Raw genomic sequence first — 24,521 nt, forward strand, 5'->3', positions numbered from 1 at the left:
TTATTCTTAAAAGTCTAACTATTAATAGAACGCAGGTCTCCATTATTAAGAAATCTTAATTACAATAGATATTGGTTTACCATGTACCCAGATTAAGACTACTAAATGAGTAATGTTTAAATTTCTGCTGCACTGTTTCAGCTATCTACAATAGGAATAATTTTGTTAGTATAATGTTTACACTTGGGACTATAATATTCAGTTGCAATATTTTCCTGCACCTTTATTAAATGAACAATATTCTAAATACTATAAATTATCCTAACACCAGTATTGAATGTATTGTACAGTTTTTAATACCTGTTAAACAATGGTGTGTTGATTAATCAGATACAAAGGGATACATACCAACAAATGCCGGAATGGATGCCGATTGGCCATAGTTGACTCTGGTAACCGCAGTGACTATTTCATCAATGAAGCGCTGTGTGATTCCCAGCTCCTGCAGGGTCTCTGTCACAGAGCGCTGTGTCAGATTAATGTAACGTTCTCCACCCAGTGATTGTAACATCTCCTCCACTGTACTGAACGCATAGCCATGAGCCTGATACTTGTAAATCCTGTGCCAACAATTATATCATGGAATTAAACGACTTCTTTTTCATCCAGTAACTTCAGACTTAACTGATTGTCACCTTACTTTTAACAGATCTTATTCTTTTTAAGACATTATTAAAGGTTGTTCAGAAACAGGAAGTCTAGAATTACTCAGCAGGTCAGGCCTCATCTGTGTGAAAAGAATTTCCCTTGAACAATTGTAGATTTTTTTTTTGTCCAGCAAGTTTGCCCCAGAAAGAACCTATCCTGCATTACTACATGATTGCAACTGCAAAGTCAACTACCAACGGCACAGAAAGAAAACTCAACAGACAAGTGACAATTTTGAAACGGAAGGTGTTACTGATTGTAGTGGCAATTGTATTTCTGACAAAGGGTCACAAACCCAGAACATGGGCTGTTTGATGCAGGCAGATGCTGCCCAATTTCCTGGACCTTTTGTTATTCAAGAGACAAGCATATGACTGCAGATGCAGTAACTTGGAACCAATAAAAAGAATCAAACTGCTGGAGAAACTCAGCAAGTCATGCAACATTGGTGGAAGCAAATGGATGGTTGATGTTTCAGGTCAAGGCCCTGCATCAGGTCCTGTACCTTTTGCAGATGCTATCTGCCCCATCACGTTCCTCCAGCCGTTTGTTTTTCCTTTTGTTATTCCATCTGCTCTGTTCTATCACAGGCCCATGTTTTGTTCTTCTGCCCTCTGCCATTTTACAAATTCCATACTTGCTCAAAATCTAACGTCCCAGTTCAGAATTGAAACATTAACTTTCTCTTGCCACATTTGCTGCCTGTCTTATTTTTCCAGCAACTAAATCCCTGCCATATTTATTTATTTATTTAGATACAACATAGAACAGGTTCTACCAGTCTTTTGAGCCACACCACCCAGCAGTCCCCCAATTTTACCCCAGCCTAACCACAGGCAATTTACAATGACCAATTAACCTATCAACTGGTATATCTTTGGACTTGTAGGAGGAAACTCACACAGTCACAGTGAGAACATACAAACTCCTTACAGGTTGCTAGTACTGTAAAGTGTTATGCTAACCACTATGCCAGCCCATTTCACTGCTATCTGTTACATAGTCTATACCCTCATAGGCTATGTGGTCATACATTACACCTGCCTTAACACAATAAAAAGTACTTTGGTATATCCAAGCATCATGGAAAACAAAATATTGATGCAAGTTTTCTCTTCCAGTGAATTTGTAAGAACAGGTGGGGTGAAAATTGCTCCAAAGTGGAGATGTGTGCATTTTATGAACTGTACTCCAAAGCCACAGTTGGTAACACAGTAATCACACAATGTCCATACCTCATAAACTTTTCCAATATTTCTTCTACCCACATCTGCAAGCGTAGCAAACCAAAGCCATACCGCCACCACAACTTAAACAGGTCCTGGAGATACCAGTCAGTTTCTTCAAACACAAAGTGCTCCCCATTGAAGATTGCCACTTTCTCAGGAACACTTTTTCTGTGCTTTAGTCCTTTGATGGAGAGAGAAAGAAAAAGATTAACAAACAACAAACTATGTTGAAAGATGTCAGTTAGGTCAAAACTGATAACTCATGTGAGGCTCTCTTGACCTAGCACTCAAGAACATTCAATGACAAAAATGACATGTAAGCAGCAAGCAAGCAAAGATCCCATGTCCAACACCTGCTTGTGCGTTCTGTGCTGGGATGATAGTAGAGGGCTTGGCATTATGGAATTATGGATTGGAATTGGGGAGGAAGTTACATTGACCTGGCTCTGTAATTATTGAAGGGCTCTAGGTTTTACTCAACAGTTAAAGTTCCCAGCATAGGGCGTGGAGAAGGGCCAAAAACTGATAGAAGAAAAGGCAGGTTTTAAATCGAACAATTGTTGCCGATAAGCTTATTTTGGTTAGAGTTTTTAAAAAAAAAAAATCACAGAGTACTGCCTTTATCATCAAAATGTATCAGTAAGGAAACATGTATACCTCACAGAATATCGAATGAAACTTATTTTTCAGTGGTTAATTCAATGTGGTGGGTGGTTTAACAATTTTAAAGATGGTTATACGTGGAACAGCTCAAACAAAACTACAGTAATCATCATTTTATAAAATAAGTCACAGTTGCAATCCAGCTTACTCATTAAAGCCTCCAATACCACTGTAGAGAAAGTGTCGAGAAAAAATGCGCTTCAATCAAAATTTAATTGTTTCTTTGCGTGGTGTTTGCCAATTTAAAGAAACACTACTTTCCAAATGCAAATTGCTAATCTGGCACGCTGTTCTTTAAAAAATTTATTAACAGTATTTCAGTAACAGTACTTTTATGCCATTGCAAACTTTTATTGATGCTTTTGAAAGTGATAGGTAGAAAAGGTGAGTGTTATTTAGCTACATCATACATCAGCAATAAACCACATGTCTGATTTTGACACATATTAGAATAAGGCATAAGGCCAACAATTAGTCCATTCGGCCCTTTGAGTCTGCTCCACCATTTGATTTTGGCTGATTTATTTTTCTTCTTATCCCCATTCTCCTGCCGTCTCCTCCGCTTTAAATATACCCAATTACTTAGCCTCGACAGCCGTCTGGGACAATGAAATTGCTATCGGTCTGATGCCATTTCACATAAGCTTATTTTTTGCTTAAAAGCTCATTAGTGATCCAACTGGTTTTGTTTTACAAAATTATGGCAGTTTTCTAGGCACCATTATGTACATTTACTTTTTAGTTAAATTGGTGAGTTTAGCTTCCCCATCAGCCTCAATGCATCATCAGACCACGCTTGTTTGTTAACAAGCCAAATGGCATATCTACCAAAGACAAACCTACCAATGCAGTATCTTCCCCATTCTAGGTCACTTTCCAAGACATCTGGCATGCTGTGCCTGCCTAAGTTTCCTCTTACAAAGCCAGAGATTCCTAGCAGAATGATGCAGAACTTCAGCTTGACTGAATCAGTGTGATAATAATCCTTCTGCAGCTAACTACTGAGCTGAAGGGGCCCTGCACCAGTGAGCTATACGAAAGAATCTGGCCACCTCAGCTCAGCCAAGTCAAGCCCAGCAGAAACTAACTTTGCACTGGGTATCAAAAGAAAATACAAATACTCTCTCTCAGGTTGGATCACATCAAACCAGGTGTCTATTAATCCTTGGACGATCAGTATCAGAACTACCAGGCATGATAGGATTGGATGTCTGCAGGCAGACAGGAGAAGGCAAGGAGCACAGGAAGAAGTTCTTGTTTATTGAAGGAAGTTTTCAATATAGAGATTGACTAAGCATCCCAAGCCAGTTGGATCAGACATTAGAGAAATTACAAGTTCTTAGTCTTAAAATGCTTTTGCTCTCAAGTAATGTCCGGGTGATGGAGGCAGATGCTCCAGAGCTTGGATAGCTTGCATGTTCAGACATAGGATTCTGGTAGTGAGGGCTAGCCAACAATAAAGAATGGAGGTCTCATCTTACATGAGAGCAAGTCATCATTTTAACAGGGTAAGCAACGTCCCTTTAGTGCAGGAGCTGGCCAATCTGCTCTGAGTCAAGGTGCATGCACTGTGTGGTCCATTCCACTTTGATGTTTCCATTAGTAGGAGAGTCTTTGATCTGAGGGCACTGTCTCAGAATAAAGGAATGTCCCCTTCGGAACTGAAATGAGGAGAAAATTCTTCAGCCAGAAGGTGGTGAATCTGTGGCATTTGTTACTATGAACAGCTATAGAGGCCAAGCCAACTCAATATACAAGCAGTGATTGATAAATTTGTTGCCTAAGGTAGAAGGAGTCAATTTTAGAAAACCTAGCATATTTATTTTCCAACATAGTCTAGTCCCCAGCATTGTGTGTGTTGCTTGAATTTCCAGCATCTGCAGATTTCTTCGTGTTTTCCCCTCCTTACACACTTAGTGCAGCAGTCGTGGAGCATAAAGATCTTGGACCTCCAGAAAGTGTCCACAGATGGGTGATTGATAGGTTCGTGGCCTAAGGTAGAAGGAGATGAGTTATACAGCTCTCATTACATGCACATGCAGGTCAGCTTCTTGAGTGATTATGCAGAAGGTTTGAAGTTAATAACTCATCTCTTTCTTAGGCCACAAACTTATCAATCACCCCGATGAGTTATTAACTACAAACTTTCTGCATAATCACTCAGAGAGTTGAACTGCACGTGCATGTAATGAGAGCTGTATAACTCATCTCCTTCTACCTTAGGCCACAAAGTTCAAGACCCATATGCTCCATGACCGCTAGACTAAGTGTGTAAATGTAGGAGGGGACTATGTTGAAAAATAAATGTGCTAGGTTTTCTAAAATTGAATCCTTCTACCTTAGGCCATGAACTTATCAATCACCCCTTGTTTTTAAAGCAAAGATTGATGGGTTTTTGATTGGTCTGGGGAGAAGGATGAAGTTGATGGGAAAATATCAGCTGAAATTGAATGAGTCGAATGGCCTAATTCTGCATCCATGTCTCATGGTCTCAGATGTCTCTAAAAACACACCTGGTGGCCTAAGTTAGTAAACATGTCATAATCACAAAGGCCTGCAGTTCCATTTCCCCAAGACTGTTATACTTGATTATTCTGGTAAAATTCTATCTCATGATGTATTACGTCCAATACTTCAATAAGTCATTTTGTAACAGCTTGATTTGTGGTAATACTTAATGCACTAAAATCGTTCACCGTGAACCAAACAAAACCTGGAGCAAAAGGAAACAAGTGGTAGAAACTAATTCCAATACCTACTCAATTCACAATGACTTGTCAAAACATCACTTCCAATACTTTTGCCTATCTCCTCAACTAACAATTGGCTTTCATCGTAGCAGACAGTATCTGTTCCATCTTACGCAGACCTGCCCTCACCCGTTCCCTCCCACAGTAAAACAGGCTTCTAGTATCAATGGTTCATTCTCCACTCTACTTACAGTAATGCCAACACCAAATACATCATCCCAAATTTTTACAGCATTACAAAAAGGAAATGGCCCTGCAGATGATCCATTGTTCCCTAAAGCATCCATGACACAGCACCTTTCAAAGTGCTTGACAATATTTGGATCCACAACTTCAGATTATATTACGACAACCTAGTAAAAAGAATTAGCTGATAGCAGGAGCTGATAATGGCAGTTTCTAGTTCCTATAGATACATGCAGCCTTGTACTAATAATAAGTTATATTTTCAGGTCAATGTTGTCACCCTCCTCATTGCACCCACATTGTTTTACATGAGATCATGCTTTTCAAACTTGCTGACTGCTTTGTCACCAAATTTCTGAGGAATCAGGTTACTAATGAGATCTACAAATCAGCTTAGCCGGCAATGACTATTCCCTGCACACCAAATCTGTTAATTCATCTTGAACAATTATATCAAGGACATTGTTTGAGTGAAACCCAAACAATGTTTCGAAATCTTTAAGCCAAAAGGCTCAACAGACTTCAGCGTTACGGTGCCTTTCAAAAGGTAGTAACTGAGTATTGAAAGAAATTATGTAAGTTTTTTTTGAGGTGACAGCTAGACATTAAGTAACAGCATCCGGGTGCTCAAACCCATCCTTGACTGAAGGACTTAACTTTTACTGTAACTAAAATTACCACTTGTTCAAATTTACATCGACACCTAGGTAGGCTCTAATTGGGATCTGGCACAGACAAATCGGAATTAATTACTGTTATATGTATCAAAACACAGTTCAAAGGTTTACTTCCATGCTGTACATATTGTTACGATTCATTAAGATCAGAGGACACAATCTCGGAATAGAGGAGCGTTCCTTTACAGAGATGAGCAGGAAGAGGAATTTCTTTAGCCACAGAGTGATGAATCTGTGGAATTCTTTACCACAGGCAGCTGTGGAGGCCAGGTCTTTCTGTATATTCAAGGCAGAGGTTGATAGATCCTTGACTGGTCAGGTGATGAAGGGATATGGGGCGAAGACAGGAGATTGGGGCTGAGAGGAAAGTTGGATAAGCCGTGATGAAATGGTAGAGCACCACCAGACTTGATGGGCCAAATGGCCTAATTCTACTCCTGTATCTTATGGTCTTATTAAAGTAGGACAAGATAAGACAGTATCAACACAGAATATAGAGTACAAGCTACAGAGAAAGTTTAGTGCAGGTAAACAATAAGGTGCAAGATCATAACGAGGTAGGTTGTAAGGTCAAGAGCCTAACATCCTACTAAAGAACTATTCAATGTTCTTGTAACAGAGGGATAGAGCTGTCCTGCAGCATGGTGGTATATGCTTTCAGGCTTTGGTATCTTCTACCTAATGGAAGAGGGGAGAAGAGAGAGTGGGTGGGGTCATTGATAATGCTGGTTGCTTTACAGAGGAATGAAAAATATAAACAAAGTCCATGGAGGGAAGGGAGGCTGGTCTCCATGACATACTGAGCTGTGTTCACAACTCTCTGCAGTTCTTGTGGTCATATGCATATCAAGCCATACGCATCCAGATAGGATTCTCTCTATGGTCTGTCGATAAAAATTGTTAAGCATTGGTAGGGACATGCCAAATTTATTTAGCCTACCGAGGAATCAGAGATTTTTTGGCCATGATGTCAATGTGGCTGGACCAGGATTGGCTATTGGTGATGTTCACTCCTGAAAACTTGAAATTCTTAACCCACTCGACCTCAAACCATGATTATATCGACTGGCAGGACAGGTAAGAAAGTCAGGTGGCCTACTCCAGCTCCAATTATTCTGTTCTTGTCAAACAATCACCATCTACCAGAGGAATAAATACTGGAGATGCAAAATTCTTTCAACATCACACAGCACTGAAGCACCAGGTATAGACCTGTCACAATCAAACATGTTCAGATCATGAATGCAGAGGAATTTGAATGCATTTTACTGAGTGAGGATGAAGTAAAGGGATGTTACATTGAAACTAGATTTGGGACAGTTGTTCTATTTAAGGAATCTGAAACATTAGCTGATTCCATCTGCATTCATCCTCCACAAACATTTCCTCTGTGTGTGTGTATTTTTACTTCAAAACTGGTGAACCAGTTGTATCTTGCTTCTGTACTACACATAATAGAGTTGTTTCATAGGATTAAAACTTTTTCTTGGACAATTTTGTTAAAGATATCATACAGCAAGCAGCTCAGGATTCAACTCTACTTCACTGAAATCAATGGAACCTAATTTCAGGAACAGGATGCAAAGTACAATTGCCATGCCATTTTATATTTTGTCAGCCAATCAGGGAATAATTTCCACCTCAAAATACATGCTTTTACACAGCAGCAAGCTCTGGGTAAATAACAATATGGTCCTCATTACAAAAAGCACATATCTCAATTCTGAAATCCAACCGATTTTAACATAAGAGTTTCCTTGAGATTGTATCCTTATATATAAAAAATAAGTATGATCAGAGGTGCTTGGATTAATAATGAGCTATAATCTATAATGCTACAAATAAAACAGACAGAACTGTAATGGGCTGTCTAAATTTAGTGAGATTTTGAAATACTGTACACAATGAGATGTGTAGATTGAGTGAAGATTCAATCCCGTGAAAAATATATTCTTATATAGACAAATATGGAGTTAATTAATTTGATTTTAAAAATTAATACAACAGTATCATCCATCCGGTGAAAAGTGGTCCCAAGAATCTGGTGTTTCTCTGCACTGAATTACTTAAATGCCAATGACAATTGCAAGAAGTTATAAAGGCTGACAGAATGAGTGCATTTATATCTGGAAGACTGCAATAGGAGAAAACAAGGCATATTATACATATTCAAACACTGGAGAGGCCATAAGGGAGTCATCATACATCAGAAAGGTATGCTGGTCGAGGGCTGCAGCTGAGATCCAGATTAATAATAATTGATCTCAAGGTGGTTAAATTTTGACAGAAGATTATGGAAGATCATATTTCTGTAACTTATAATGTTGTGGTGGGGGGGGGGGGGAACTTGATCATCCAACTATAACATAAAGTGCGTGGACAGAGTCAAGATTTCAAGCAGTGAGAGAATGCGAGAGTACCACAGATAAAAGACCACAACAAAGCAAGGTCCAAGCGTGGTTATTATTTATGTGATAAGAGTTGTGCAAACACTACTCTCTAAGCTGTAAAATGACACAGAACATACAGATAAAGGTTGTCTGGGAACCGCCATCCTGTGAAATCAACTTGAAATCTAACAAAGGTTAATTTATACTAAAGCTAGGGTCAGAGTCTCTTTGTTCAACATTTCAGTTGATAGAGGTAACAAGAGTCAACAAGAGAGACTATTTCTGTTATTCAGACAATCCAGGAAAAAGTCCAAAAATTACAACCAGACTCTACAGGAGTGAAATTATCACATTTCTGCAAATAAGGCAATTTGCATACTCTTCTGCAAAAGGCAATACATGCTAAATGACTTCCTAATTTGTTACAAAGGGTGGAGAGGGTTAGGCCTCAGAACAGCAGAAGCTCATGAATTGGCTGGAAGTCTTGCGGGGCTAAGTGGTTCTCTGAATATGTGCACTGAGTGGCCACATTATTAGGTACACCTGCTTCTTATTGCGAATATCTAGTCAGCCAATCATGTGACAGCAACTCAAGACATAAAAGCATATCATCAAGAGGTCCAGTTGTTGTTCAGACTAAACATCAGAATGGAGAAGAAACGTGAGCTAAGTGACTGGCTGTGGTGCCAGATGGGGTGGTTTGAATATCTCAGATCGCCACGATTTTCACACACAACAGTCTAGAACAGGGGTTCACAACCTGGAGTCTGCAGAGCTCTTGCTTAATCTTTTTGATCCATGGCATTAAAAAAAAAAGGCTGAGAATCCCTGCTCTAGAGTTTACAGAAAATGGCGTGAAAAACAGAAAATATCCTGTTGGCAGTAGATCTGCGAAGGAAAATGACTTGCTAAGTAGAGAGGTCAGAGAATGTTCAGGCTGGTTCAAGCTAACAGGAAGATGACAGTAACTCAAATAACTATGTATTACAGCGGCGGAGTGCAGAAGAGCATCTCTGAACACACAACACATCAACCTTTGTAAAGTGGATGGGCTCCAGTAGCAGAAGACCATGAACTAACACTTAGTGGCCACTTTATTAGGTACAAGAGGTTCATAATAAATGAGTGTATACGCCTTTGCAGCAACCATCTCTCGCTACCTCCCAATTTTGTAACACACATTAGGGTTCTACTTGACATTCTTTCACAGCAGTGGCATAATATGTGAATATGCAATCGCATCTTCAGTATTAAAATGCAAAGACAAAAGGGCAAACAGCAGGCAAGTTCAAATTGGCAGAAACAACTGGACAGAAAAGGAAGTAAAAAGAAACAATGACCGGTTTTTCCTTGGGTCAGAGAGATTAGCTGTGACATGGATTAGCAAACGCGTTGCACAAGAATGGTCGTCTGGTAAACTATACTAATACATTTCGTGTAATACCTCCACTTGTAAACAACATCTTTAGTATTTACTATTGCAAAAGTCAAAGATTCCATTCCTGTGCTAACACCACTTGTTTTCGAGATGGTGTCAAAAAAGCTGAGGTAGTCCAATTCTCACGAGTAGGAACACATCAAAGAAAATGTGTGCTGTGTATATTGTAAAACAGCAACTTGTCTGTATTGTAACATCTAGTTAATGGAGCTAGTTAAGTCCTTGCCCTTTTGCCAACTAAGCTTGTGTCAACATCTAGTATAGTGCATTTAATATTTCAGCAATATTTGATTACTATTGTAAATATATTGTTTGATTATGCATTCTTTGTTTATATAATTATGCATTATATCTAAGAAGTATGTGAATGGCTTGTGCCATTACATCAGCATTTCAATTATGAGTGCCTCATTTAAAAAAAACAAAGCTATGTAGACAAATACCCTGGCTCCTGGTGTTTTTTTTCAATTAGTTTCTGAAGTCACAAAATATAAAGTGATAATGAGGAAGTTTTAAAATGAACCCAAGATGACGACCCAGCTGTTGAAGTGCAGCACATTTTTCTTAGGAAGGGGGGAGAGATGTTCAAGTTGAAGAAAAAGGTAGAAAACAGACAAAGTTAACAAGCAACAAGTATAGCCTCTGGTTCATAAACAACAGATACTGGGTGACAATAATAATAAATAAAAAGCAGAAATGGTTGGCTATATTGAATAGATAGATGCATTTGATTGCACAAGGGATAACTGGATGATGGATGCTGAATGAATTGAGTGGCATTTTGAAGCAAATGAAATAGCCGATGAAAAGCTAATGCCAGTGTTTCTCAGCGCACTAGGTGAAAAAGAATAGTTTGCTTAAAAGTCTAACTGCTCCAGCCAAACCATTCAAAATGAGTTTTGTTTATATCATGAATGTAATACAGGAACATTTGGAACCAAAACCATTGATGGTTGCAAAACACTTTAGGTTTCATAAGCGGAGGCGGTTTCCATTTCAGCTTACATGGTTGAATTGAAGAGATTGTCTGAGCATTGTCAAAGGGCTTTATCACTATAATACACTTATTTTTGAAGTAGTATCGACACTAGCACTCTGGCAGAAAATTATGGACCAGGTGCTGCAAAGCTGCCCAAGAACTCAGTGTTACCTGGATGAGCTTAATTATGCACAAAGAGATCATTTAGTTTGTGGAATGTTACAAGAAAGCATTCACAAATGGCAACGCAGCACACTCCACAAGCAATAACTCACTAGCTACGTTGTTCCTGGGTTGTGCCTTGTCTTCATGCTTGGATCTCCTCAAATCCAATCTGTGAAGAAGTATGCAGCACAAACGGCTGAGACAAATGGAGGGCTCTTCAAAGAAGGAGGTTTGATGTTTCTCTGCTGAATAAGCAGTCCTGGTGAGGAACTACAGAGATAATCAAAACGGGTACTTGGAAAAATTAAGGACAGAACTGGACCACACTCCGACACAGTGGAGATTGCATCTGATGTCATCTGGAGATGACACATTGATCAGTTGAGAAGTGCTAAGCCAATTGTTAGAGAAGAAAAGTATCTACAGCTGTTAGAACCACTTCCTGCAGTCCCAGACTCAATTACAACCACTATGAGACCCCTTTTTTTATACATAAAAAGCACTATATATGTAAATATATTGTTTGATTAAGCATTCATTGTTTTTGATAATAATCCAGTATGAGTAATATGCAAGAACTACATGAATAGCATACGTTGTTATGCCATGATGTGGTATGCAAGTGCCTCACTTTAAAAAAAAGAGGAAAGTGAACTAGACAAATATTCTGGCTCCTTTTTCTTTCGACTAGTTTCTGGAGTCACAAATGATAACACTGAGCTTGATGCTTACTCAGAAAAACTTATTATTCAGAATTCTAGATTTAAGCTATCCTCAGTGTTTTGTAGAAAATATATAAGAAAGACGATACACTGAAAACTTTGAAAGAAGAAAGAAAGTACGTAGTTGTTCTGCCTCTGAAGGTGCTGTTCATTTTGTACAAACATCATTTCCTGTTCTTAAGCTGTCCTTCACATCATTTCCTGCACAGGTTAATTGGATTTTGACTTGGAGCAAACATGGTAAAAATACATCCATCTCCATCCACTCTTTAGTTGCCCTTGAAAAAGCAACATCTGTGAGTCTTAAATTTTCTTAATGTTGGTAAACAGTAAGTAGATGTTCTTTGAACCAAGTATGTTTATTGTTCATTGCTATTAAGGTAACATTGAATCACAAGTTCACTCTAGGCACGGCATAGCTATATAGACTGTTGCACATGTCTATTATCTTGTTTAATGCTGATCGTGGTGATCAACAATATTAATATATTCAGGTGCATGATGATTCTGTATTGAATCTAATACATGCTTTATTTAACTTTCTGCACTTTCACAAAGTTTTCTCATTAAAAGCCCTGAAAGAGCTTTCAGCTCAGGTGAATTTTGAGAAGGTGTTTCAACTTCCTGCCTAGCTTTGTACACAATACACTCCAAGGGCAGTAGAGTGAAAAGATCATTTGTCATCATAGGCATCGCTGAAGATTGGAGACACACCTGAATGCTGTACACTACAATGACAGCTTCTGACCCCAGCAACATCGACCACTGAGTCCTAAAGTTCAAGTTAGAATGTGGTACACTGATTGCACTGAAGCAAAACCTCGTTTAGTGTAGCTACAGCACGGTCCCGCGCCAGAGCTGAAGCCGCAAGAATGACAGCAGAGTATGCTATGCGTGAAGCTGAAATGGTACTTGAAAAAGCTGATGTAAACATGGAGAAAACTCGTGCAGAGGCTACACTGAGTGCGCTCAAGGAGGAGTGCGAAGTTGATGCTACCTTGGTAGAGGTAAAGGTATATGAAGCAACAGCTGACTTGGACAGTGGTGGTTGGCTCTCTAGGAAATTAACCGAAGAACCAACCATAGATACAAGTTCTCTTATATGACATAGTTGCTCAACAGAGGATGAAATCAAAGCAGCAAAGATACAAACCAGCTTCCTGTTATGCCTCACACCAAATTTTTCCCCAGTCCTTCCCCTGAACTTGCACCCTCTGCTTCGGACTTAAACCCAAAGAAAGATGAACCCTCATTTAAAGTACAAATTGAAAAGTATCCAAAGTCACCCAACATGAAAACACGTTGGTATTCAGCACACCAGGGCTGAACAGTGCACCAAGTGCATCAAGCTCTCACCTTCCAACAGAAGCTACCACAGAACCAGCACAGCCCTCACTCGCTGCACCAGGCTGTGGTGATAAACCACCACTGGACAATAGCTTAAGTGGGCTGAGTCTAGTCAGAGAAGCCCTGAAGTAGAGTCAGTCTAAATGTAGACAAAACTGGCATCTGGAAGTGGTGGAGAATCTGGCGAGGGTAGCACAGAGTACTGGGGAACATGGATGGACACACAGTGCAGTAAGCACCAGAAGTCTTCAGGAAACTGAGCGAAGAACCTATTGACACTTCAGAATAATGAGACCCAGACACAGCTGTAAATTTAGGGTTGGTACCTTGGGTGACTGATTCCAGTACACCCACAGCAGGGTGACAGCTGAACATAATCAGATCTAGCTACTTCCCTCTACATTCAGAATCAGATTTAACAACATGGCATATGTTGTGAAATTTGTAGATGTACTTTGAAGGAAGTATTATGTTTATCATTCATCGCTATTAATTGTACCACAAGTTCACTCTAGCCCATGGCATATGGATTATAATGTTGCACGTCTGTATTAATTTGTTTAACACTGATCTACATCTGCAGCATGCTGCCGCCCACACTGGACCCCTACAATTCGCCTACCGACACAACCGATTGACAGCTCTACACACCGTCCTTACACATCTGGAGAAGAAGCATGCTTATGTGAGACTGCTGTTCTTGGACTACGGTTCAGCATTCAACACCATAATTCCCTCCAGGCTCTACAAGAAGCTCAGAGACCTTGGCCTTCACCCTGCCTTGTGTAGCTGGATCCTGGACTTCCTGTCAGATCACCCGAAGGTGGTAAGAGTGGGCTCCCTCACCTATGACCCTCTGACCCTCAACACAGGTGCCCCTCAGGGCTGTGTCCTAAGTCCCCTCCTTTACTCTCTGTATACCCATGACTGTGTCACCACCCACAGCTCTAATCTGCTAATTAAATTTGCTGACGACACTACACTGATTGGCCTAATCTCAAATAATAATGAGGCAGCCTACAGAGAAGAAGTCATCTCTCTGACACAGTGGTGTCAAGAAAACAACCTCTCCCTCAATGTCACAAAAACAAAGGGGCTGGTTGTGGACTACAGGAGGAATGGAGACAGGCTAACTCCTACAGACAGCAACGGATCTGGGGTTGAGAGGGTGAAGAGCTTTAAGTCCCTCTGAGGAACATCACCGAGGATCTTCCATGGTTTGTACACACTGGCTGTGTTGTGAAAATGGCACAACAGCGCTTCTTTCACCTCAATACCATTGAAGAAGTTTGGTATGGCACCCCAAATTCTAAGAAATTTCTATAGGGGCACAATTGAGAACATTGAGTGGCTGCATCACTGCCTGGTATGAGAACTGTACTTCCCTCAACAGCAGGACTCTGCAGAGGAGCCCAGCGCATCTGCAGATGTGAGTTTCCCACTATTCAGGATACTTACAAAAACAGCTGTGTAAAAAGGGCCTAGATGATCATTGGAGACTGGAGTCACCCCAACCACTAACTGTTCTAGCTGCTACCATCTGGAAAACTGTACTGCAGCATAAAAGCCAGGACCAACAGGCTCCGGGCAGCTTCTTCCACCAGGCCATTAGACTGCTTAATTCATGCTGACACAACTGTATTTCTATGTTACACTGACTATCCTGTTGTAGATGATATTATAAATTACTATAATTGCACATTTAGATGGAAACGTAACATGAAGATTTTTACTCATGTATATGAAGAATGTAAATAATAAAGTAAAATTCAATTCATGAGAATAATCAATAATATTAGTATATTGATGCACGTGATGACTCTGTATTCAAGTCGTCACTTTTATTGTCATTTCGACCATAACTGCTGGTACAGTACACAGTAAAAATGAGACAACATTTTTCAAGACCATGGTGTTACATGACAGCACAAAAACTAGACTGAACTATGTTAAAAAAAACAGAGAAAGCTAAACTAGACTACAGACCTACACAGGACTACATAAAGTGCACAAAAAACAGTGCAGGCATTACAATAAATAATAAACGGGACAATAGGGCAAGGTGTCAGTCCAGGCTTCGGGTATTGAGGAGTCTGATAGCTTGGGGGAAGGAACTGTTACATAGTCTGGTTGTGAGAGCCCGAATGCTTCGGAGCCTTTTCCCAGACGGCAGGAGGGAGAAGAGATTGTATGAGGGATGCATGGGGTCCTTCATAATGCTGTTTCCTTTGCAGATGCAGCGTGTAGTGTAAATGTCCGTGATGGTGGGAAGAGAGATCGCAATGATCTTCTCAGCTGACCTCACTATCCGCTGCAAGGTCTTGCGATCCGAGATGGTGCAATTTCCAAACTAGGCAGTGATGCAGCTGCTCAAGATGCTCGCAATACAACCCCTGTAGAATGTGATGAGGATGGGGGGTGGGAGATGGACTTTCCTCAGCCTTCACAGAAAGTAGATACGCTGCTGGGCTTTCCTTGCTATGGAGCTGGTGTTGAGGGACCAGGTGAGATTCTCCATCAGGTGAACACCAAGAAATCTGTTGCTCTTTATGATCTCTACCGAGGAGCCGTCGATGTTCAGCAGGGAGCGGTCGCTCCGTGCCCTCCTGAAGTCAACAACCATCTCTTTTGTTTTGTTCACATTCAGAGACAAGTTGTTGACTCTGCACCTGTCCGTTAGCCGCTGCACCTCCTCTCTGTAAGCTGACTCGTTGTTCTTGCTGATGAGACCCACCACGGTCGTGTCATCGGTGAACTTGATGATATGGTTTGAGCTGTGTGTTGCAGCACAGTCGTGGGTCAGCAGAGTGAACAGCAGTGGATGGAGCACACAGCCCTGGGGAGCCCCCGTGCTCAGTGTGATGGTGTTGGAGATGCTGCTCCCGATCCAGACTGACTGAGGTCTCCCAGTCAGGAAGTCTAGGATCCAGTTGCAGAGGGAGGTGTTCAGGCCCAGTAGGCTCAACTTTCCAATCAGTTTCTGAGGGATGATTGTGCTGAATGCTGAACTGAAGCATTCACGTAATGAAATACATATTGAATCCAATATGTGTTTTAACTTTATGCAGTTTCACAACGTTTTCTCATTAAAAACTCCAAAGAAAGCTTACAGCTGGGGTGATTTTTTTAAGGCGGTGTTTAATTCCCTGCCTAGCTTTATACACAACACACTACAAGGAAAGTAAAATAATCTTACCTAACTGTTTAACAAATTCTTGCATATGGAGATTGAGTGGGTGAAGGACAGAGCCACCAATTTCATAATGTTGACCATTTACAGTAATGGTAGCCAGCCGACCTCCAATAGCACCTTTTTCATAGACATCAATTCCAACATCGTGACCAAACTTCTGCCTAAGGAAATAAGCAGATGAAGATCCTCCAACTCCTGCTCCTATTATAGCTGTGGAAGACAGGAAAAGACATTCGTAATTCTGGTATACATATTTTGGCTACATTGATGCTACTATAACAATACTCACATATAAAGAAAGTTTCAAAATAACTTATTAAATGTAACAAAAGATTAAACTGACGAAGGGTCTCAGCCCGAAATGTCGACAGTGCTTCTCCTATAGATGCTGCCTGGCCTGCTGTGTTCTACCAGCATTTTGTGTGTGTTGTTGGTTGAAAAGATTAAACTGATAGTTAGCAAATGCCAGGATAAAGATTCCCACTTTGATAACAAAGTGTCTGGAAGTATCTAGTTTAATTGTGCTCTGGAAATAAAAGGAAATACATTCCTGAAATGTGATCAATACCACTTACTTCAAAATTATATCTCTGAAGTCCACTTACTAAATTACTTTTCAATCTATAAAGTCGACTTCAGCAAGAATTCAAGGAAAGCTTTTAATTAAAAAGTGATCATACTACTACAGTGAAATACAAAGGTTTTGAAATAATTCCTCACTTTATTACTGTTAATTACCTTTCCTCCCACTTCAAGTGCTGATTAGTTGCTAGTTGTGGTCCTGTTACCAGGCAGAATTCAGTACTTTGCTCAGTTTCCCTTGACAATATTAATCTTGACAATATACTTACCCACAATCATCCTCATTCCAGTACCCATAGCCTTGTCCATGTCTGTGACTACTAGATGACCAGAGTTAAGAATTCTCATAGACCTCTCAAATGCTGACCAGTCTGAGGCCAACCAAACAACCAACTTTTGACAACCAAGGTTTCATCATCAACATAATCTCAGGTAGTCATGAAAATTAGGCACCCCAATACTTTCCTTCTCTCTTCTACTGGAAGTAGAAACTTGGGTGTTAGAAGGTTGTCTGAGGGCCTAGTTCTGGTATTGTCATCTCATTGACTTTAAACAGAGAGTATCGAATGAGTTTCACAACCCAACTTGATGCTGATCTCACCCATTATGTGTATACAACATGCGCCTTCTACAGAAAGAGGCTTGCCATCAGCAAGAAATTATATTTTCACTGACTCTACCTTTCTATACACATGTTTACTATACACCGTCAGGATAGAACTATAGAGCCTCTCAAAAGCAGAAGTGGAGGAGTATGACTCATGATCAATTCTTCTTGGTACACAAATATATCAGTGCTGTCCCAATTCTGCTCACTAGACCTGGAATATCTAGCAGTTAAATGCTGTCCCTTTTATCTACCATGGGAGTTCTCCAGGGTCACTTCAGTAGCCGTATACATTCCACCTCAGGCCAATGTCAATCAGGCTTTAAATGATCTGAGCAATGGGATTAATGTACACGATACAATGCATCCTAACGCTTTAACCAGACCGGTTTGAAAAAAAATCACTAAGCAATTGCCATCAACAGATCACTTGAGAGGATCAATTACCATCAACAGAGGAAACAAAACACCAGACCATTGCTACACCACCATCAAGAATGCCTACGATGCTGTTCCACGCCCTCACTTCGGGAAGTCTGATCACCTCGCTGTACTTCTACTCTCAAGTATAGGAAGAGACTGAAGACCACAGCATCAGTAGTGAGGACCAAGAAGGTATGGATGAGGTAAGCACAGGAGCACCTACAGGACTGCTTTGAATCGGTGGACTGGACTGCATTCAGGGATTCATATTCGAACCTGGATGAGTATGCTGCAGTTGTTACTGACTTCATTAAAACCTGCGTGGTTGAGTGTGTGCCTACAAAGACTTATTGCATATTCCCAAACCAAAAGCCATAGATGAACCAGGAGGTATGTCGTCTGTTGAAGGCTAGATCTGTGACATTCAAGTCTGGCGACCCAGGCCTGTACCAGAGGCCTGTGGAGGGCTATTTCAAGGGCGAAGAAACAACTTCAAACGAGGTTGGAGGCAACATCAGATGCATGACAACTCTGCAGGGTTTGCCAGACATTACTTCCTACAAAGTGAAACCAAACATCATGAACTGCAGTGATACTTCACTACCAAATGAAGTCAACGCCTTCAATGGCTGCTTTGAAAGGGAAAATATAACTACAGCTGTGAAGATGTTTGGCTGTCTTTAGAGAGAGTAAACCCTCGCAAGGTGGAAGGTCCTGATGGAGTACATGGTAAGGCTCTGAAAACCTGTGCCAACCAACTGGCGGGAATATTCAACTACCAAATTTGAACACATTTCTAGTCCTACTAAGGACTTTAGTACCACAAATCAGAGCTGGCTTTTGATTCCAACACAGTAATGGATCAAAGAAAGAACCCATTTGACTGATCTAGCTAATGAAGATCAGAATCAAAACCCAAATTCCATTTGCAGCTTAGTTTGAGTGCGCATCCAGGTAAAGATTTTTTTAAGTGTTATGAAGGCTATGACTTTCAAACCAACACCATTTCATCTCACCTCCAAAAAAAACTTAGATCAACATAAATTTATGAAAGAACAAAAGTAAAAAATCTGAGCTCAATAGAAATCAATCAGCAACTATACAATTCCAACACTATCTCAATCACACCACACCCATTTAATCATGTGATTCTTTTGGTCTCCATGAGTATTCCCTTCAGTCTTTCTTTTCTGAAGTATCATGACTTATGTGTAGGAGTTTCTACACAACTTCAATTATTGCTTAATATAGAAAGTATGATGCTTCATAATAATTTATAAAGCTGAGTCAGAACAAATTTGGAGAATTGTAAGCAGTTTTGGGCTCCTAATCTAAGAAAAGATGTGCCGGCATTGGAGAACATGCAGAGGCAGAGGAGGGTCATGAGAATTTTCCCAGGAATGAAAAGGTTAACATATGAGAAGTGGTTGATGGCACTGGGCTGGAGTTTATACTGAATGCTGAAAGGTTTAGAGTGGATGTGGAACAGGTACTTCCAGTAGCACGATAGTGTAGGAACAGAGGGCGCATCCTCAGAATACAATGACTTCCCTTTAGAACAGAGGTGAGGGGGAATTTCTTTAGCCACAGTGTGCAGAATCTGTCAAATTCATTGCCACAGATGGCTGTGGAGGCCAAATCATTGGGTATATTTAAAACTGTGGTTGATATGTTCTTGATTAGTAAAGGTACCAAAGGTTGTGGAGTATAGGGTGGAGAGTGAAAATAAATCTGTCATGTTCAAATGTAGAGCAGACTCAATGGGCCGAAAGGCCTAATTCAGCTCCTATATCTTGGGGTCTTATGATGCTTGTTGATGATACAATTAGCTGACTAAAATAGGAAGCAAAGAAATTCCAGAGGCATCACAGAATCAGAGTTGTTATCCCTATCTTATATGATGGGAAATGTGTTGCTTTGCAGCATCAGTACAGTGCAAGCAGTGATAGGCAAATTACAGTGACTCCAGGTACGTGTACAGGCAGGGGTTAACTCTAGCCATTATCACTCTCTTGAAGCACTTTATCACAGTAGATGTAAGTGCTACCAGTCACCCTGCTCATCTTGGTTACCAGTATAACTGCTGTCCTCCTGAAGCAAGTGGAGACCTGAGACTGCAGCAGCGAATGGCTGATTGATGTCTTTGTGTATTTCACCGCTCGATCAGCACAGGTTTTCAGAACCTGGCCAGGTACACCTTCGGGGTCTGACGCCTTGCCTGGGCTCATCCTCTCAAATAATGTTCTGACAATTGCCTCCAAGACGGATGCCGAGGGGATTTGCACAAGGGTAGCGTTACTCTTAGTGGTGAACTATGTGCCTGTCTGGACATGCCCCCTGCTGACTGCTCCTGTGGCTCCTCCCACAGGCCCCTGTATAAAGGAGACCTGCGGCCTGAAGATCGGCCTCAGTCTCCAGGACCTTGTATGATAGACACTCACTCCTGGTTCCTTCTTCCAGTCAATAAAAGCCGATATCTCACCTTACGTCTCAGTGTGAGTTATTGATGGTGCATCACTCTTCCTTTCAAACGTGCATGAAAGGCATGGAGCTAATCAGGGAGGGAAAGCACCACCGCAGTTATGCTGTTACTTTCATCTGCCTGCCACAGTTGTCGCGCCCAGATTGTGTCTCTAATTTTTGCTCTCACGTTGGCCCACCGTAGGTCGTTACTTGGACTATAAGTACCATCGGATTCCCGGGGTCATTAATTCAAATTGTACTAACGAAACAGCTTCAAAGCAATACTCATTTTCAACCACAAGCGCCAAATTTTCCAACCCATATAACCCCAAAACGGTAATGTATCGGTACCCAGTTCCTAGTGCACCGTTTTTGCAAATTGGTAAGAAGCAGGTCTCATTTTAATAGAATATAAACAGAGGACATATTTATCAAAATATTATTGTTAGCGCTACAGAATGTAAATATGACATGGATTTTCAACATTGCGAATGAAATGATATTCCATGCACTGGTTTCTACAATAAATAAAATCATGTTACGGGCACTCATCTTACCTATTTTTTTCGGAACCACTTCATCCTGATGACATAAGATGATTCCAGAGATGAGTAAGATTACAATTAGCCAAGTACTAATCGCCATGTTGTACGGAGCCAAGGTCCAATAGCACAATACAAGGCGGCTCAAAAGAAAGAGATGAATGAAAGATAATGTTGGAATTGTTTAGTTCCCAGAAGAAAGAAGGAAGCCTCTAAAACTGAAAGGCAGAGTCTGGGGAAGTTCATATCAATGATGCGTGAGCAGCCGGTTCAGAGAGATTTTCGCAAAACCCGGAGTGACATCTGACGTCCATTTTATAGCTGAGGGCACCTTGCCCTTTGTTCGCGTTTTTAAAGGAGGAAATAATGAAAAGGAAAAAAAAAATTAATTCGCAATTTTTTGTAATATCTTTATATTTCAACTGTGTTCTCAAGCGCTCAGTTCAGTTTCTGAAGAGATCTCAAAGCCTGCTTCCGCAGAACCCGCAACATTGACAAAGACGCAGGCGTCGCTTCACTGCTGCAAAGCTGAGGACTTCCGCCTTGCTACGTGAAATGGTCCAAGCCCAGAAAGCTTATAAATTCTCCAATCGTTAGGCGAGAAACAAACAGCAAGTGTTAATGGATTACAATCTTCAAAAGCGACTGTTCACATGTTTATATTCTTAAAGATGGCATCGACTAATGGAGACACAGATGCTGCCTAACCCGCTGTGTTCCTCTTTCTGTGTTTTGTTCGAGACACGCGTTATTCTTCGCACGGCCATCTCTTCAATCCTTTCGCTGCACAATAAAACGCTGTAATAAAGCTACTTGTGTCGTGGTTACTTGAAATGACCAGGAGACGCAGACAATTCTTCGAGAAGTTTAAACCTTTATTTGCAAACAAAGGCTGAGGCAATCAATGATCTTGTCACCGAAAGCCCGCCGAGCTCCGGTGTACAGCATTCTTTGTAGTAATTTCTTATCTCAGTTACATTTCGGTTTCATCAGCATACCCAATCAATTTATAATTGCATATCATCTATATATTAACTAATCAATCGCTCTTGCCTAGCTCTCGGTGCGTCACCATTATTTTTCACCCGTTCGCATTGGGACCTTATCCGTGGCCAAGATTATGTTTTCCAGACAACCTCCCTCACAGTACATTCCTGCTCGCAGCATCCTGTCCGCCACCGTTATCTCGTACTAAACAAAGGCTGTGTGTAATACGTGGGATACATCTCAGCTAATAGTGCTGCTAAACAAACAGGTGTTGTGTAAGCGCCATAATATGCAGCTAAGAGAGTACAAAGTATCTAGTGAAAACAACACATAACAAAATGTGTCTAGTAAAATAATACATATTAATATTCAGTACCTAGAAGTGATTACATAGTATAGTAAATAGCTAATACATAGTGATTATATTTCAGGTATATATAGTGGTTATGTCAGATATATTTCTCAATATTTGCAAGAGCTTAATCGCAAGTGATTTAAAAAAAGAAAAAACGAAGATTCACTTTGTTCTGTCCTTGCAATTTCCGGTAAACACTGAACCATGTGCATGCTGTAGGTCTCACCGCTTTTCAGGTAGTATTATATCTTGTATGAAATTAACTTGTGTTTCCTACCTGCATATTAGAGAGATGGATGACAATTCACCTCTTGTAAAATTTACCAGTTCAAATTCAGTTTTCCCCCGGGGATGGGGTTTTTAAATGATTTATTGCAGTTGAAGGCCCGGGACAGCTCTGGGGTTTAATTTTTCAGTGGTTTAAAAAAAAATCACAACCCTTTGGCAAACGCATCTTTAGTTATTGAGAAAATTTGATTTTGTCTTTGGAAAAATACGAACTATTTAATTGGTTGAGATTTTAATTATAGTTCCCCAGCCGATCAGGTCTTCTCAGAAGTACTAAATAAATATTCATTTATATTTTCTAACCATTGATTTAGTTTGAGGGAATATCTAACAATAATATCCAAGGCACTTCACAGGATCAATAACAATATAAAATGATCCTATGAGATATGAAGAGACATTAGGACATCAATAAATTTATAAGGAATATCAGACTAAAGCACATTATAAATATTGGACAATGTCAGATCATAGAAGGATTAAGAATAAGAATGGGAATTTTAAAACCTAGGTGTTGCTTACCTGGGAGTTAGCACAGACTGGTGGACAAGTGGGAACTGGATACAAGTCAGGAAATATTCAGATAACTTCAAGTTTACAGAGATCGTGGAAATAATGGAATCAACCAGGAGCCATTTAAATCACCAAAAATGGAAGCAATGAAAGCACAGAAGATGAACAGATGTGCAGAATTGAGTGGAGAGGCTCAACGTCAGAGATCAAAGGTCAAAAAGTTAAAAAAAATCAAATATAAGACAAACCTTGTAAATGTCAAAATTATACATTTTTTATGAAAGATGATGGAATCAATGGTGAGGGAAATGAGTTATAGATGGAAGTACCACTGATACTTAAATAGAGGAAAATTTTGTTCACCTAATCCAGAATTTAGACTTGATGGGATGGATGAGAAGGTAGGTGATGTGGCAAATCAGGGCTTGAAGTACTTTCAACTGAATTGCCAAGGAAAATCATATGGATGATAAATACAGTACAAGAAAATCAATGGTAGATCACTAGGGAGCATCTGAGGTGTTATGGGCACAGGCATGACCTTGAGAAGTGAAACTGAAACTGTGCTTTGACTTTCCAGCCACAGTGTGACTATCCATGGAACCAGTGTGAGCAGAGGGCATCCCTTCCTCTACATACACAGGGCCTACCTTGTGCTATAGCATCATTACTTTGAAGACCCCGATACCATCCCAAATGCTCTTTCTCCATTTGAGCAACTCTTCAAGAAGGCTTAAAACATGTCATTGAATGTGTTGGTCTGTCCACATAGTAATCAGTTTCCATTTTAGATTTTGAAATAGAATATTTGTTGCAGTAGGTGGGATTGGGTGAATGACATAGCTTGCCAGCGCCCTTAAGTCATGGTCTGGTCCATGTTCCGGTTCACGGTCCAGTCTCTGGACTCCAGACTCCGGGTCTTCTGCTGTCCCTTGTTTCATTTGGGCTTAATCATAGGCACCTGATTCTTGTCTTGGAGCCGGGAATATAAGTGGCCCTGGGTTTGTGTATAGGTGCTGGTTTGTCTTGTCAGTATCCTGTCCTTGCCTCTGTGGGGTAAGTCAGGATGTTTTTGCTGTTACCCTGAGGTTGGACTGTTCCCTCCCCTCCCCTCCCCTTCTTTCTGCAATGCTTGCCTGCAAACCATGCCTGAAGCCTTGCCTGTATTGCTGTCAAGTTCAGCTGCTGGGGTGAGACTGGAGCCTTGCCATGCCAACAGAAGGAGCTATCTATCATTGAGCTTGGAACTGTCTCCTTGTGTCCATGTGTTTAGTGTCTATGTATGAGTCCTGGCCCTATGCCCTGTCCCCAAGGAGGGGTCCTGGCTCTGTGTTCAATGTTCCTGTGCTTGAGTCCAAGGCTCAGTAGGCAAGC

At 40.6% G+C, this 24,521-nt stretch overlaps 1 protein-coding gene across 1 annotated transcript in view; it reads right to left on the reverse strand.

Moving 5' to 3' along the window:
• The window catches only part of LOC132405407 (prenylcysteine oxidase-like), a 50,679-nt gene extending 29,134 nt beyond the window's left edge, over positions 1-21,545 (reverse strand). The window contains exons 1-4 of the mRNA XM_059990177.1: positions 21,020-21,545; positions 16,391-16,597; positions 1,884-2,058; positions 349-560 (exon numbers count right to left, since the gene is read on the reverse strand). Coding sequence (XP_059846160.1) covers positions 349-560; positions 1,884-2,058; positions 16,391-16,597; positions 21,020-21,107 — 682 coding nt within the window. The 5' untranslated portion in view covers positions 21,108-21,545. The remainder of the gene's footprint in view (positions 1-348; positions 561-1,883; positions 2,059-16,390; positions 16,598-21,019) is intronic.
• Between the last annotated feature and the right edge of the window lie 2,976 nt (positions 21,546-24,521).

This window comes from Hypanus sabinus, chromosome 15 (assembly GCF_030144855.1).
Source record: "Hypanus sabinus isolate sHypSab1 chromosome 15, sHypSab1.hap1, whole genome shotgun sequence".
Taxonomy (NCBI): Eukaryota; Metazoa; Chordata; class Chondrichthyes; order Myliobatiformes; family Dasyatidae; genus Hypanus; species Hypanus sabinus.